Genomic DNA, 15,839 nt, shown 5'->3' with positions numbered 1-15,839 from the left:
GCAGTGGATCTAGCCATGGAGGCTGCACATGCCAGTAATCCCAGATGCTGGGGAGGCTGAGACTAGAAGATCACAAATTTGAGGTCAGTGTGGGTGGGCAACTTAGTGAGACCCCGTTCTCAAAATAAAAAATAAAAAGGGCTGAGGGTGTAGCTCATAGTAGAGTGCTATTGAGCTAAACCTCCAATACTGAGAAAAAAGAAGAAAAAGAAAGGATGGACAGTAGAGTAAGTATCAGGTGCTGGTGGTAAGGTAAGGGAGGACTGGGAAGAAAAAGGCTGCTGACTGAACTGAACCTAGATTAGGAAATTTGACCTCTGCGTGTTTGCTTCTTTCTGGATTTTTCTGCCAAGTTACTATCTTCTCCTAAAACTCTGGTTCTTTCTGCTCTCACCACACAGTGGTGCTTTGAGTGTCCAAGATCATCTTAACAATAGTACACTTTTCTCTCCAGGGACATCAACCCAACTTCATGGCCATCCTTGTTTTGTTGAAGAGTGGCTGCTGTTCCCTATCTGTAGCATAGGGGGCACTGCCAGCCCGGTTATCATGCCTCAGTGCTACTCAGAGGTGGCTCCTGGAGGGAGAGAAAAATCTCTTCTTTTACCTCTCTCCTCTCTCCCATTTTACAGAGGACCAATAAGGGAGGCAGTTGTCAAGGTCACAGCTAATAAGTGATCAGCAGTACAGCCAGATTAAAACCCAAACCATGTTGACTCAAAGCTTATGCTCTTTCCACCTTACCCACTGCTTGCCAGTGTACAGCCATAGCAGGAGGTGGGGGGGGGGGGTTCTCAAAATTGACAGAGGTAAAAGTGATTTTTAGAGCCTTCCTACCTATCTTTTGTGTCATCTTTTTTTCCATCCCTCCGCAACTTTCTTCTTTTTCTTCTTTCCTGGTACTGGGAGTTGAACCCAGTCCAACCCAGGGGCACTCTACTACTGAGCTATATCCAAGTTCTTTTTGTTTTGAGACAGGGTCCCACTAAGTTGTCTAGGCTGTCCTCAAACTTGAGAGCCTCTTGCCTCAGTCTCCCAAATAGCAGGGATTACAGGTGCACATTATCATGTCTGGCTTTTTAGGATGCTTTATGAGTAATTTACCCAGATCTGACTCTAAAAAGTCTCAGGTCCCAGAAATGATCAGATTTTTCTCTCTAAGGCGACAGTCACCCTGAAGAGTAAATAAATGCTTGAAAGACAGTTAATATTCCCAGGTCACTTACATTTAAATGAGATATTTATTAACCCAAATGAAGCCTGATAGAGTTTTTTTTTTTTTTTTTTTTTTTAAGAAATGTCCTTCCCAAACCCTTTTCTCACCTCAGTATAACAGTCCTCTTCAAAGATTCATCCCTGCAGGACAAGATAGAATGGTTCAGCATCCTCCATAGATCTAAAAGAGCACCGGCATAGATGACTCAAGTATATGGACAATGTACCATGGATTCCTTTGATCCTTGGGGGTTTCTCACCACTAGGGCCTGGGTCACAACTTTTGGTCTGGTGGATTGATACAAGCTGATGGGAGTGGGAAGAGGCTGGAAGACAGGAAAGCCCTTTCTATGATAAGTGTTGCTAAGAGGTGGGAAGACAGGAAAGGAGCCAGTATCCTTTGTTTCACTATTCCAGGAGTAATTCCTTATTCCTCCATTTCCCAGGAGGAGGGAGAAAAGGCAGGCAAGGCTTTAGGTCTGAGTCACACTGTATATGGCCTGCTTAAATTACTGTTTTGATCAAATCATATTTTATCAATTGCCCCCTCTTTCTTTCTTGCATCATTAATTTACCTCTCTTTTGGAATACACCTGTAAACATGGAAACATACTGTAATATCTTCCATCTGAAAAACTCAAATGCTTTGATCTACATTATCGCCCAAGATTGCCCCATTTCTCTTCTTTTACTGCAAAACTTAAAATTGTTGCTTTAATTGCTAGCATCAATTTATTTTTTTCTACCCCAGTTATACCTTTGCAGTGCTAGGGATGAAACTCAGGGCCTCCTATATGCTAGGCAAAGTGCTCTACTGAACCACACCCATAGCCCATTATAAGGTCTCTCTCTCTCTCTCTCTCTCTCTCTCTCTCTCTTTAATTCATGGTGGTGCTGGGGATTGAACCCAGGGCCTTATATTTGCGAAGCAATCTCTCTACCAACTGAACTATATCCCCAGCCCAAGGTCTCTTTTTTAAAAATTCTCTTCTTCTTTTTAGGCACTAGGGATTGGACCTAGAGGCTCTTTACCACTGAGCTACATCCCCAGCCCTTTTTTGTTTATTTGTTTGTTTGTTGAGAAGAATCTCACTAAATTCCCCAGGCTGGACTTGAATTTGTGATCCTCCTACCTCAGCCTCCAGAGGAGCTGAATTGCAGGTACGTGCCACTGCCCCTAGCTCCATTCACACCTTTGAACTCACTATACTTCCTTATCAAAACTATTACTGTGGGGCTGGGGTTGTAGCTCAGCAGTATAGCCCTTGCATAGCTATGCCTAATGCACTGGGTTCGATTCTCAGCACCGCATGTAAATGAAATAAAGGTCCATTGACAACTAAAAAATATTTTTAAAGTTTATTTAAAAAACTATTAATGAAAGTCTGTGTTGCCCTACCCAATAGACAATTCTTAGTTCTCATCCTAATTAGCCTTCCTGGAATAAGAGACACTGCTGAACACCCTCTCCTTCTCTCTCTCCTTCTTCCTCTCCCTCTCCCTCTCCCTCTCCTTCCTCCTTCTCCTTCTCTTCCCCCTCCCCTCCCCCCTCCTTCTTCTTTTGGTACCAGGGATTAAACCCAACTTTTAAATGTTTTGTTTAGAGACAGGGTCTCACTGAGTTGCTCAGGACCTTGCTGAGTTGCTGAGGTTGGCTTTGAACTTATGATCCTCCTGTCTCAGCTTCCTGAGCTGCTGGGATTACAGGTGCACCACTGTGCCTGGCCACTTCTTCTTCCTTCTTCTCACTTGATTTTGAAACACTGTTCCTGTTTCACTGGTAGTGTCCCTTTCAGTCTCCTTACCTGGATCCTCCTTGTTTACTGAATTTCTAAACACTGGAATACACCCAGGTTTAATTGATCTTCTTCTAAGTTTTCATGAACTCCCCTGGCAGACTTCCTAATATTTATCTCTGGTCCTAAAATCTGAAATTACATACCTATCATTTAAATAAGCATTTCAGAATATGCCTGTGCAAAACTGAACTATTGATTCTTCCATTGCCCTAACTTGCTCTTTCTTCAGTCACTTCCATCTCAGTAAAGGCAACTCCATCCTTTCAGCTGCTCAAGACAAAAATCTTGGAGTCATTCTTGACTCAATCTACCTTATACTCTGAGTTAAGCCATCAGCAAATTCTGTCCTTCAATCTTCAAAATATATGTAGAATCTTACCCAATCTCACAACCATACTGCTACACACTGATAGGAGTCACCATCACTTCTTGCTTGCATTCCGGTAATAGCCTCCTATTGTTCTCACTGCTTCTACAACCCCCCCACCCAGTCTGTTCTCCACACAGCCCAGGGGGCCATCCTTTCTAAAAAGGAAGTAAAATAAGTTCATTACCCACTAGAAGTTTTCCAGTCACTCCCCATCTCACTTGAATCAAGCCAAAATCTTTACAGTGGCCTACAAGACCCCATGTGATAACCCTATTCCTTCCTAGTACTCAACTTCATTGCCTACCACTCTCTCCCTTGTGTATTCCTCTCCTCTAGCCACATTGACCTCCTTGCTGATTCCTTGAAAATATCAAGAATGCTACCTTTTCAGTGTCTGTACACCTGGTTGCCTGTCTTCTGAAATGCCCTTCCTTAGATATCTCATGCTTTTGTTCCTTCACTTCCCTCATCTCTCCCCTTTTATAAAATAGAATCCTATTTTCAATCTCCTTTACCCTGTCTTATTTTTCTTCTGTATCGTCTTTGGCCACAGATAACATTGTGTGTGTGTGTGTGTGTGTGTGTGTGTGTGTGCGCGCGCGCGCGCGTGCGCGCGCGTGCCTGTGCACGTGTGCACATGCTGAGGATTAAATCCAGAGCTTCAAGCATGATAGATAAGCACTATGTCACTGAGCCATATCCCCCACCCAACCACAGATAACTTAAAAATTGAAATGGAAAATCAGGAGCAAACCACCCTCCTGGAGTAAGGATAGGGGAGAACTGTTGGAGGAGAGAGGAACTTTGCTTTGACCTTGGAATTTGGGAAAGAAGCAAGGGATCAGGGTTGAGAATGTGTGGGTAGAGGAGTCTGCTTCCTTTGAAGTAACATCAGGCAACTGCCTCTTAGTCTGGGAAGACTCATCCCATCCATCATTCCCATGTAAAGAAGGGAGTAAAATTCTCTCTAGGGTAATCCTGAAGATTTGTTGGGGCCAACTGCCGAATGTGGGGGGCTTCCCTAGAGACCAGCAGAATCTGGCTGTGGATGCTTTGGTGCCTCCAGGTGGTGGCCTGCGGTGCTGCAGCAGAATGTGTGTGAGGTGGAGAGTAGGCAGCACAGCTGAGCTCACCACCGCGGGTGCATCCATCCCTCCCGGGCCTATAATTTGGGTTCCCCAGGCCTGGCCGCCCCTATCAGCGGCTTAGCAACAGATGAGTCACCGAGACCCCGGGCCAAGGCAAACATGGGGGGAGGAGGAGGAGGAGGTTCCTGAAGCTGCGACTAGCTTTAGCCACCGCCTCAGTTGCTCGATTCCCCCAATCTCGAGAGGCCCCCACTTTTTTCTTTGACCCCCGCCCTCCAGGGCCCCAGTGTTCTTCCCACATTGTTCTGTTACACCCTTCATCCCCATGATGGGAAGAGCAGCCCTCAACTCTTCTCATTGAGAGGAATGGGGACCAGCTTGATCCCACTCCCTCCCTGCAGAGATGACAGCCCCCCACTAACCCCCTCCTGTCACAGCCCCAACCCTTGTCAAGGTCTCTCTGGTTCCCGCCCCTCCCCTTTCCTGGAGCTGGCTGCGTGCTTGGGGTATTAGGCAATGGGTGTGCACCCGCAGCCCTCTCCAGGCCCCGCCTGTCCCACCGCCCTCTAGCTGCCTGCGGGTCAGTGCTCAGGCCAGCCGGTCGGGCCGAGGGCACTGTGGGCCAGCTCAGGCCACCCTGTCAGCCTGCCTGTGGCCTCCTATCCCAGAGCTGGGCTTCAGTGAGGAGAGGGAGCAGGAGTATGCATCTTTGGATTTGAAACATCCAGCTTGAGGAGCCCTGATCACTGAAAATTATGGCAGTAGTTCTGACCCCAGCCTCATTTTGTCACCTGACTGGAGCCTGAAAGGACAGAATCAGAAGGCAAAAACAAAACAAACTAAAATTAGACAAAATCCAAACCTTGAGGGAGACCAGAGACTCATGAAGAATACAAATGTCCTTCAGGAGAAAAGGGGCATAGGAAACTTCATCTACTTCCTCCTCCAGGGACCTGGGTGGAATCCCAGTATGACATGGAGGGAAAAAGATGAGGACACTGGTGGGGATCACTGAATCCAGGTGTAAGGATGGAAGTTACAAGATAGGGCTTTCAGATTCTGGTGGCCTCAACAGTAACACGTTTGGATCTTATCCTATAAATGAGAAGGAGGATCAGGAGCTCTTGGCCTCCTTTCCCCCACCCCAGAGATGGGGAATCAAAGAAAAACAACCATTTGTGGTCCATGCTGTCCAGTATCAGGAGCTATGGCACTCACCTCCCCTGACTGTTCAGGACCTGGCACATAAAGGTGCTCAGTAACATCCCAGCAGATTTAAGTCCCTGATGTCTCTCAGACTGCTGTGCCCCCTAGCCAGCAGTGCCCCCTTCAGCACAAGGCAGGACCTGCAATAGCAAAAACTCCAGGCTGGCTGCCTGGCAGAGCGGCCACCGCCACCACCAAGGAAGAGGTGTGTGGCTGTGGGTATCAACCCTGTGCTTCTGCTTACTGGGGGGGTGGTCTCTGAGTCAATGTGCTTGGGTGCACAGGGCCAGCCGTGCCTTAGGCTGCGGTCTGGCAGGGGCTGGGGGTGGTTGGGAAGCCTGGGGCCCCTCTCTGGCAAAAATAGTCCACAGTGGTTAGAGCTACTAGGGTGAGTCAGGCGGGAGTGCGGTGGCGCCTAACCCCTTCACTGCCGCTGGAGCTACCTAAGGTATTTTGCCTTGCCTGTGTACCCCAAGACCAGGTTCTTTCTGTGTTGCCCTTGAGCGAAGCTAATTTGGTATCCCAAAGCCCTCCTCAGCCCATGTGAAGCAAGTCTAGGAGCCTGGAGCAAGAATCCAGCCTTCCCTAAGTGCAAAACCAGGAATCCCGGAGGATAGGAGATCTCTTTAGGCAGGGATGCCTATAAGGAAAGGCAAGCATAGTAGTGTAGGATACAGATCATTGGGGCTATTTGAACCTTTTGACTAAGGTCAAATTCTGAGGCCAATGTTGACCTCTCCCTAGGGAGTCGGGTAGGGCTGGGAGGTGAGCAGGAGCCAAGCTGCTTGGTCTCACTGGGTTTTTCTACAGGTTCTGAGTGCCCTGCGGTGTGCTCACGTTGTTGGCTCTACAAGTGACTGTCAAATGCCTAAAGCCAGAAGAGAAGCCAGCTCCCTCCTCCCGTTGTCAAAGCGTTCTCCCCAGCCATCCCGCTGTCGGTGGAGAAACTGAGGCAAAGACAAATGAAAGATTTGGTCACGTGAACTGGGTCCTGGCTCCCTAATCTGGGCCAGGCACCCTCCCTATACATCCTTAGTGACCCCATAGTAGGTGAGAGAAACTCCGGCCACCTCCTCTTTCAAGAGGACCAAGCGCGAACCTGGGCGTCTGGGGAGAGGGTGTGTGTGCGCGCTGGGAAGAGGGGGAGCGGCGGCGTTCCCCTGGTCAAGGGGGTGGGGTGGGGTGGGGATGCCCCGGGCTCGGGGAGGGGCGGTAGCTTCGTCAGTCCTAGCAGAGTCGCCCGTCAGTTCGGCTCGAGCAGAGTCAGAGCCCCCGGTTCTTTGCTCGCCCGCTCGCTCGCTAGCCCTTTCGATCACTCCCTCTTTTCCTCCCTCCCTTCCTCCCGGCGGCCGCGGCGGCACTGGGGAAGCGGCGAAGAGGAGTGGCCCGGCCCTGGAAGAATGCGGCTCTGCCGAGGGGGCAGAACCCGTCTCAGTCACCCTACGGTTTAAGCAGCCCGAGCGGAGCCCAGGCGACCCAACCGTGTGGGTCACGGACTCTGCACTCGAACCGCTGGAGGTAATCGGACCTGGGAAAGCAGGAAGGGCAGGGACGCGCACACCCGGACCAGACAGGCATGCGGGTAGTCAGACAGACACGCATCCACCCACAAGAGCACAGACACGCAGAGAGCCAAAGATGTTGCTAGAGATAAAGACAGAATAAAGGAGTGCTTCCAGATTTAGAGGGCAATGAACGCGAAAGCAAAGGGGTGGGGACCGAGGCTGGGACCTTTGGGGATCTGATGGGTATCAGGCCGAGGAGGGTAACATTTAGTTAGGAAAAGGGGGACAGAGGAGAGGACTTAGCTTGCCACACCATCCCTTGCTGGGGAGCACCAGGTTTCGCTCCTCTCCTTTGCTGCACCTGGAGCCTCTCTTATTTCCCTGCTGCTGGGATAGAGCTGGGTGGAAAGCTCGGTCTTCGACCTTTCTGAAGGAGCTTGCCTGCCATTGATGGCACCTGGAGGCGACGCCCCCACCCCCAGGTGGTTGGGAACCCCCTGCTGATCCCGCCCCCTAGCCCTATAAGGGCGGGGAAGCCAGTTCTGGGGCCCTCGAAGAGGGAGCAGAGGGAGCAGTGGGTGAGGTCGTGGAGCAAGTGTTTGCCAGTCTGTCTGCGTTTGCATGTGAGTGTGTCTGTGTACCAGACATTGTGTCTAACTGGACGGGGATCCAGGGGCCCTCGGGTGAGTCCTGCGTTATGTGGCCTGGACTCTTTCTCTCTTAAGCGCTCCAGAACTCAGGGACTCAGAAAATCAAGGAGGTGATTCTTATTGTTTGGTTTGGAGAGGGGTGAAAAAGGTTAGTGAAGTCTCCCAGATCAACCGGTGGCTTAAGAGATTGAAGTAGGGCATCCTTCGGTTCCGTGAAGAGCAACCTTATTTCAGAGCCCGCATCAAATCTCCCTGTCCCTCAGGCGCTGATCAGCTGCGCATCGGAGCCTCCGGGCTTCGACATGCTGGAGGAGCCCCGGCCTCGGCCTCCGCCTTCGGGCTTCGCGGGTCTCCTACTCCTGGCCTTATGCAGTCGGTGAGCAGATCCCCCTGTCCTCCAGACTATGAGAGAAGCACCGAGCTGGCGTGGGGGAAATTGGGGTAGGTGTGCGACCTGACCCACAGATCCCAGACGCCTTTTTTCTGTTCCTAGGGCTCTAAGCAATGAGATTCTGGGCCTGAAACTGCCGGGTGAGCCGCCGCTGACGGCCAACACCGTATGCTTGACGCTGTCGGGTCTGAGCAAGAGGCAGCTAGGCCTGTGCCTCCGCAGCCCCGACGTGACAGCGTCCGCCCTTCAGGGTCTGCACATCGCTGTCCACGAGTGTCAGCACCAGTTGCGCGACCAGCGCTGGAACTGCTCGGCGCTCGAGGGCGGCGGCCGCCTGCCGCACCACAGCGCCATCCTCAAGCGCGGTGAGCTTGGCGGGCGGGTCTGTGCAGCAGCCTAAGCTGGGGGGTTGGGGGGGCAGGACGAGGCGAGCGGAGGCGGGAAGAGACCCGTACATGGCTTCAGGAGGGGCCTCTCCGGGAATTTCCCCCCCGCCCCCCGCCCCAGCCGCGCTGAGTCCGGTCTGGCCACCGGTCTGTGGCTCTGCAGTCCTGACTTCCACCTGTGCGCTGCTGGCACGGCAGCTGGGGCCCTGCTTCCCTACCCTAGGGCCCCCCTTTGTTGCCTCTGCCCTGCTCAATCTGGGTTGCACCTGTGAACAAGAGATGCCCCCAGCCCTGGAAGCTTCAAACTGCCCCCATTTTCTCCCCCATTTTTCTTTCCCCTCCCTCTCTACCGGGACAAGCCCAGGCCAGTGTCCCCAGCGGGGGTGGGGTGACGCCCCCAACCGTTTAAGGGTTAAACCTGCTCCCCTAATTGCTGGAGTTCCCAGGAGCCAAAGCTGGGAACAAAGACCCTGATGGCTTTGAAGCTAGGGAGCAGCCCCCTCCTCTGTGCTGTGGGGGGCACAGGTGTCACTCACCTGAGCAGGTGAGGAACCTGGAGGGACAGAGAACAGGTCACTGCTGGCCGGATCTGGAAGGGATGCTCTGGGAGACTTCACTGTCGTATCCATGCCCTGCTGAAGTTTACTCCCTGAGGTGTAAAGATCCATGGGGGCTCAGCCTGGGGTGAAGGTAGTGCTTTGGGGACTATGGGGTTAATAAGCAGCTGCCATCTGCAGGGGAATTCCCAAGACTTGTGCAAACAGCTTCACCCTTAGAGGATTGGGATTGGGGGATCAGGAGGCTGGCCCAGGAGCCCTGAATCCCAGGGCAAGAGACCTGGCCTCTAAGAAGGTGCTGTCTTTCATCTTATTAGGGCTCCAGAGAGCCCCTGCCTAAATGAAGTAAGGAACTCTTCCTTCTCCTCAGAGCCTGGTTTAGGGGAAGGCTTTGACACCCAAATGGTGAGCACATCTATCTAAGCCTGGAAAAGGCTTGTCATCCTGAGCCTCCATGACCCCCAAAACATAACAATGAGGCCAACCTTTTAAGAGGGCCTTAGGGAAAATCACCCCCGCCTCTCTCCCCCTCCCAGTGTTTTATAGGGTAATAGCAGGTTAGGATAAACATAAAGGGCAGTCTTGAAGGGCAAATATACAACTAGAACCTGGGAAGGGGAAGAGTAACTCCATAGCTCCAGTGCTTTGGGGTTTTTATGGGATGATGGAGGGTAGATTGGGTAAAAGACTGATTTAAATAATTATTCAGGGGCAGGGGGAAAGAACCCCAAAGTCTGCTCCCACCCCACTCAAGCTCCCTGCAGGGCTGGAGAATTTCTAAGACTTTCAGGTGTAGAACTTTATGAACACATCTCACCTTCTCAGGGACTCCTCCTAGAGGAGGAGTCTCAACCCCAGAGGTCTCTCCCTCTATACTGGCTCTTTTATCCTTACCTGAAAATCAGAGCGAGAATGGGCCTCAGAGATCATCTTGACCAACCAGTCTCCCTTTATAGATGAGGAAACAAGCTTTGTGCTGTTTCCTTTCTTGTCCTGTTAAACTTTCTCCCAATCACTCAGCTGGTAAATGGCAGTGTCAGAATTCAGTTAGAAAATTTTGGAATTGGATGATGGCTGTTTATTTCCTCCCCACTCTCAGTTGCCTGTCAACCTTAGCTCCACCATTATACCCTTCTCATCCCCAGGTTTCCGTGAGAGTGCTTTCTCCTTTTCCATGCTGGCTGCTGGGGTCATGCATGCTGTTGCCACTGCCTGCAGCCTGGGCAAGCTGGTGAGCTGCGGCTGTGGCTGGAAGAGCAGTGGTGAGCAGGATCGGCTGAGGGCCAAATTGCTGCAGTTGCAGGCACTGTCCCGCGGCAAGAGTTTTCCCCACTCTATGCCCAGCCCTGTCCCAGGCTCAGGCCCTAGTCCTGGCCCCCAGGACACATGGGAATGGGGTGGCTGTAACCATGACATGGACTTTGGAGAGAAGTTTTCCCGGGATTTTTTGGATTCCAGGGAAGCTCCTCGGGACATCCAGGCACGGATGCGAATTCACAACAACAGGGTGGGACGACAGGTATGTGTATAGGCCCTGTCTTGGGTCTCATTTGCTTTTAAGGTCTGGCTAGAGTATGAGAGGCCCAGCAGAGTAATAGGATGAGGTGTAGTAGCTGATCTCCACTTGCCATCAGTAAGTCACTCAGCCTTGGATCTGCATCTGTTCAAGGAACCTGATGATAACCATGTCACAACATCTTTAAAGTTGAGCTAGTAAATAGTGGACCCCACACAGTGCCTAGTCCTTGACTTATTACATGGTGGCTGTTATTAGAGTTGCCTTCCCTAGAGACCTGAGGGGAGCTCTGGGCTACACTCCCCATTTTACCAATTCTTACTCTGGAAAGAACACTGGACTGGAAAACTGGAGTTGAGTCTTGGTTCTGTTACCATTTGGTGATCAAAGATGGGCAAATCCAACCAGGTGTGGTAGTACACCCCTGTATCCCAGTTACTCAGGAAGCTTAGGCAGGTGGATTACAAGTTTGAGACCAGCCTAAGCAACTTAGCAAGATACTGCCTCAAAATAAAATAAAAAGAGCTGGGGATGTAGCTCAGTGGTAGAGCACTCCTGGATTCAATCCCCAGTACCACATACCCCCCTACACACAAACAACAACAACAACAAACAAGATGGGTCAATCACATAGCTCTGGTTTCAGTTCAATTATAAGATGAGGGAATTGGGCTGTTAGCTAACTTTAAAATGCCATCTTTTCTGATATTTCATTTGTTCCTCCCTTGTGTTTTCTGTTTCCTTCCCTTTCCTGTGTCCACGTGCTCTGTCCATTTGCTGCCCTCCCCTTCACCTCTATGTCTCTGATGCTCTAGGTGGTGACTGAAAACCTAAAGCAAAAATGTAAGTGCCATGGCACTTCAGGCAGCTGCCAGTTCAAGACATGCTGGAGAGCGGCCCCAGAGTTCCGGGCTGTGGGGGCAGCACTGAGGGAGCGATTGGGTCGAGCCATCTTCATTGATACCCACAACCGCAATTCTGGAGCCTTCCAACCTCGCCTGCGTCCTCGACGCCTCTCAGGAGAGCTGGTCTACTTTGAAAAATCTCCTGACTTTTGTGAGCGAGACCCCACAGTGGGCTCCCCAGGCACAAGGGGCCGGGCCTGCAACAAGACCAGCCGCCTGTTGGATGGCTGTGGCAGTTTATGCTGTGGCCGTGGGCACAATGTGCTCCGGCAGACACGAGTTGAGCGCTGCCATTGCCGTTTCCACTGGTGCTGCTATGTGCTGTGTGAGGAGTGCAAAGTCACAGAATGGGTCAACGTGTGTAAGTGAGGGTCAGCCTCACCTTAGCACTAGGTAAGGGTACGCTGTGAAGGGGCACCTTTTCAGCCCTTTGCTCTGATTTCTGTCTAGGGTCAATCTTGACCCCCTGGAAGCCCAAAGTATCTACCTGGAAATGGGGGTGGTGGGGGTCAGGCGGGATCTGTGATGTGCAGCCTTTCCCCCACAATTGCAGGGTGGTTGGAGGAAACTTGCCCCTCTTTTGCTCCTTAAATATCTGAATGGACTAAGATGAAATGCACTGTAATGCTCCCCTCTACTGAATTCCAGGCCTCCTTAATTCATACTCCTTTTGGCTGGGGAATCCTTATGGTTTGGCTACTCCTTTCCCTTAAGAGATAGCCTCAAGCATTGTATGGAGCCATTAAGACCTGTCTAGATAGGGATCACCACTCATATTGGCCTTCCCATACTCCTCTACCACAGCCTGAACCTTTTCTTGTGGGGTCATGGAAGACAGTAGGGGTAGAGAGGTTTGTCTTGGGGAAGGAAGAGAGTACTGGAGAGTACTCCTAAATCCCCCAAAAGCTATCTGTCTAGATCCTTAAAGAAGTTGTTTTCTTCCATTCAGATGTTAAAGGGGACCCTCCAAAGAAAGGGTTTATCCAAGACTTTTGGAGCCTCTTTTTCCTTCTGTAGCAGGAGGGATGGGAATGGATAATTTATTGTACTGAGACTTGTTCTTGGTTCCTGTTTGAAACTAAAATAAATTAAGTTACCTGATTGGTGGATGTACATGGTGATGTATTTAGCCACAGTCGGGATCCTAGTCCATAGTTTCTTTTCCAGGTGAATTCTCCTACACTCCTATACTCAATGATTTTATTTATGCACATCCTGCTGAATTCTACAAAGGATTTTAAATGATCCTCAGTAACTTAGTTGGCATCTTTTGGTTTGTGAAACTAGGGGTAGAGGTTACTTCTAGGTGGGGTTAGAGATCCAAATGTAGACCCTATTTACTCTCTGTGTACCTCAACTCCAGATATTATCTTGACCACTGCCTAAAACAAAGTTTGGCATTTTTTTTTTCCTGTAAAAGGCTAGATAGTAAACATATTGGGCTATCTACATTATGATCTTTGTCTTGACTATTTAAATCTGCTGTTATAGAGCAAAAAGTAGCCACAGATCATACATAAATAAATGGGCATGACTGAGTTCAATAAAACTTAATTCACAAAATTAGGCTGCAGGACTGATTTGGTCCTCTGGCTAGTTTGTTGACCTCTACCTATATTATGAGTTTTTCTCTGGGTTTTAAATTCTTAAAAGTGTTTCAGCATTGAGTGAACCCAAAAGAGCAGGCACTTTCTTCTTTGGCTTCAAACCAGAGAATTTGGGAGGTAGATGCAAGACTGATGGGAAACATAGAAAAGGGATTCCTATGCTCACCCCATCCCAATCCAGTAAAATCAGCATGCTCTCCCATTGAGTTAATTGCCTATGCATTTGTCCTTTTCTTTTTCTTTTTCTTTTTCTTTTTTTTTTTTTTGGTGTGTTGGCCGACTAGATGTTGAACCCAGGGGTACTTTCTCACTAAGATACATCCCCCCTCCCTTTTTATTTTTTATTTTGATGCAAGATCTCACAAAGTATTGAGGCTGGCCTGGAACTTGTAATCCTCCTGTTTTAACCTCTTGAGTCCTTGGGGTTACAAATTTTACACCACCCTGCCAGGTCTTTTTCAGAACTCTTTCGCATTTAATCTTAGCAAAATAATTCCATTATTATTATTATTATTATTATTAATGTTATTATTATTATTATTATTTGGTTCCAATCTTTCTTTTTCTAGCCTGATACCTTTGAGAGTGCCAAATCCTAACCTCTATACCACCAGGGAATGTCTAGTCCAATGTATTTGAAAATAAACTTATCTTCCCATGATCAGTGCTAAAAAGGGATATGCATTACACATTTAGAAGTTTACAAATGACTAACAAAGGTCATGTCCTTGGCCAGGGAATGTAGAGATAGTTCTCTCTACTTCTCTAGGCAATAGATATTTCTGCTACCCAAATTACCTTCAAATCAATAAGATTACTAATGAATTAATTAATTAATAATGAAATAAGAGTAGCACTAGGGTAGCAAAGAAATTTTGAGTAGTGCTGAGATAGGGCAGTCATTTATAACAACTTTTTTTTTCCTTTTCTTTCTTAAATTTTTTTGGGGGGATACTGGGAATGAATTGAATCCAGAGGCACTTTACCATCAAGCTTCATCCTCAGCCCTTTTTATTTATTCATTAAAAATTTTTTTGATACCATGAATTGAACCCAGGGGCACTTAATGACTGAGCCACATCTCAATCCTTTTATTTATTTATTTATGGTGCTGGGGATTGAACCCAGGGCCTTCTGCTTGTGAGGCAGGCACTCTACCAACTGAGCCACATCCCCAGGCCTATTTTTTTTTTTATTTTGAGACAAGGTCTTGCTAAATTGTTTAGGGCCTCCCTAAGTAACTGAGATTGACTTTGAACTTGTGATTCTCCTGCCTCAGCCTCCTGAGAAGCTGGGATTATAGGTTTGTGCCACTGCATCTGGCTTATGATTATTGTTACTATTATTTTTTTGTGGTGCTGGGGAATGAACCCAGGGTCTTATGCATGCGAGGCAAACACTCTACCAACTGAGCTACATCCCCAGCCCTGGCTTATTTTTTAAATTTTAAGACAGGGTCTCACTAAATTGCTGAGGCTGGTCTCAAACTTCCGATCCTTCTGCCTTAGCCTTCCAATCCACTGGGATTTCAGGCTTGTGCCACGGTACCTGTCCAACTTTTCTTTTCTCTACCTTTTTTGTGGTGCTGGGGATTGAACCCAGGGCCTCATGCATGCTAGGCAAGCACTCTACCACTGAGATCCCCAACCTTATGGCAATGTTTTATGTCCTGAATTTCCATTTGAGCACAGCCAATTCTGGATTTGTTAGTTCGGTGATGCCAGGAGATAGCCCTCCCTTACTTCAGGCATTTGTTGTATCTATGGGGGAAAAGGAAAAGGAGAAGGCAGGCGGCTAGAATGGGCATAGGACATGAGAGAGAATAATGATAAAAGAATATCCAGAATGGGAATTTCTCACTTTTAAGAAGAAGATGGAGAATTTCCAATGGAGTCACAGCAAGAATACATCAGCTTTTTCCTTTTTCTTTCTGTAGTCCTTTTGGTACCTTTTCTAGCTTTCCCTCTTCTTTCATCAGACACACTCTGTGGCAAATGTAAGCCCCAAATCACAGCCTTGACACATTTCAAATGGATTTTTTCAGGAAGGCCTACACCTCCCTGCTCCATTTCCAGCACATGTGCTGGGCTCAGGCCCGGACCTGGGGTCAGAGATGGGGTGGGAGTATGCAACCCACAGAACTGGGGACTACAATTTCAGTTTTTACTAGAATCCAGAGAGGGGAAAAAGACTGATTAACTGTAGGTAAGGCTTCTGGGCTTCTTTCAGCTCTGGATGAGCTCTTTCTTTACCCTATACCAAGTGGTTGGAAAGTTGGGGTGTGGTAGTGGTCAGCTAATTGCCAGCTAGGCAGCACACCTATCTCTGCTCCTGTTTGTTTCCTGGGCAGTCCTCTCTTATGCTACTACAGACATTTTCTTCTCCTGACTCCAGAGAGGTGAAGAACAGATGAATTGGGAGAGTTTCTAGTCTCATTCATTAGTCCTGAGTCAAATACCATGGTGCTTGCTGCTAATTATATTAGGTTGTCACCATTTCCACCCTTCTATCACACCTGGGACATAGTCTTGAGATTATTTGAAGTCTTGGGCAGACATCTATCAACAGTTTCCATTTCCTTGTCAGACTCTCACAAGGCACATTGGTCTGGTTAGAACACCAGGGAAGGGGTTGGTGTAAAGCA

General features: G+C 48.8%; 1 protein-coding gene across 3 annotated transcripts; it reads left to right on the top strand.

Moving 5' to 3' along the window:
• Positions 1-6,925: 6,925 nt before the first annotated feature.
• On the top strand, positions 6,926-12,679 carry WNT10B (Wnt family member 10B). Of its 3 annotated transcripts, none has more exons than XM_079139634.1 (5): positions 6,926-7,196; positions 8,097-8,209; positions 8,327-8,589; positions 10,313-10,686; positions 11,499-12,679. In XM_079139634.1, the coding sequence occupies exons 2-5, from the start codon at positions 8,136-8,138 to the stop codon at positions 11,955-11,957; spliced, it is 1,170 nt and encodes a 389-aa protein (XP_078995760.1). In that variant the 5' UTR covers positions 6,926-7,196; positions 8,097-8,135; the 3' UTR covers positions 11,958-12,679. The 3 variants fall into 3 exon arrangements, with proteins under 3 accessions (XP_078995760.1, XP_078995758.1, XP_078995759.1); XM_079139632.1 differs by lacking the exon at positions 6,926-7,196 and adding an exon at positions 7,750-7,866; XM_079139633.1 differs by lacking the exon at positions 6,926-7,196 and adding an exon at positions 7,775-7,806.
• Positions 12,680-15,839: the final 3,160 nt, after the last annotated feature.

The sequence above is a fragment of the Sciurus vulgaris genome (assembly GCF_902686455.1).
Source record: "Sciurus vulgaris genome assembly, chromosome: 5".
Lineage (NCBI taxonomy): Eukaryota > Metazoa > Chordata > Mammalia > Rodentia > Sciuridae > Sciurus > Sciurus vulgaris.
This window is presented reverse-complemented; position numbering and strand designations above follow the sequence as displayed.

Excerpts from the sequence above, each read along its gene's own strand:
- WNT10B (XM_079139634.1), top strand. The coding sequence starts at position 8,136 with ATGCTGGAGGAGCCCCGGCCTCGGCCTCCGCCTTCGGGCTTCGCGGGT. Across the intron at positions 8,210-8,326 it reads CTCCTGGCCTTATGCAGTCG|GGCTCTAAGCAATGAGATTC; the intron begins GTGAGCAGATCC and ends TTCTGTTCCTAG. Across the intron at positions 10,687-11,498 it reads ACAACAGGGTGGGACGACAG|GTGGTGACTGAAAACCTAAA; the intron begins GTATGTGTATAG and ends CTGATGCTCTAG.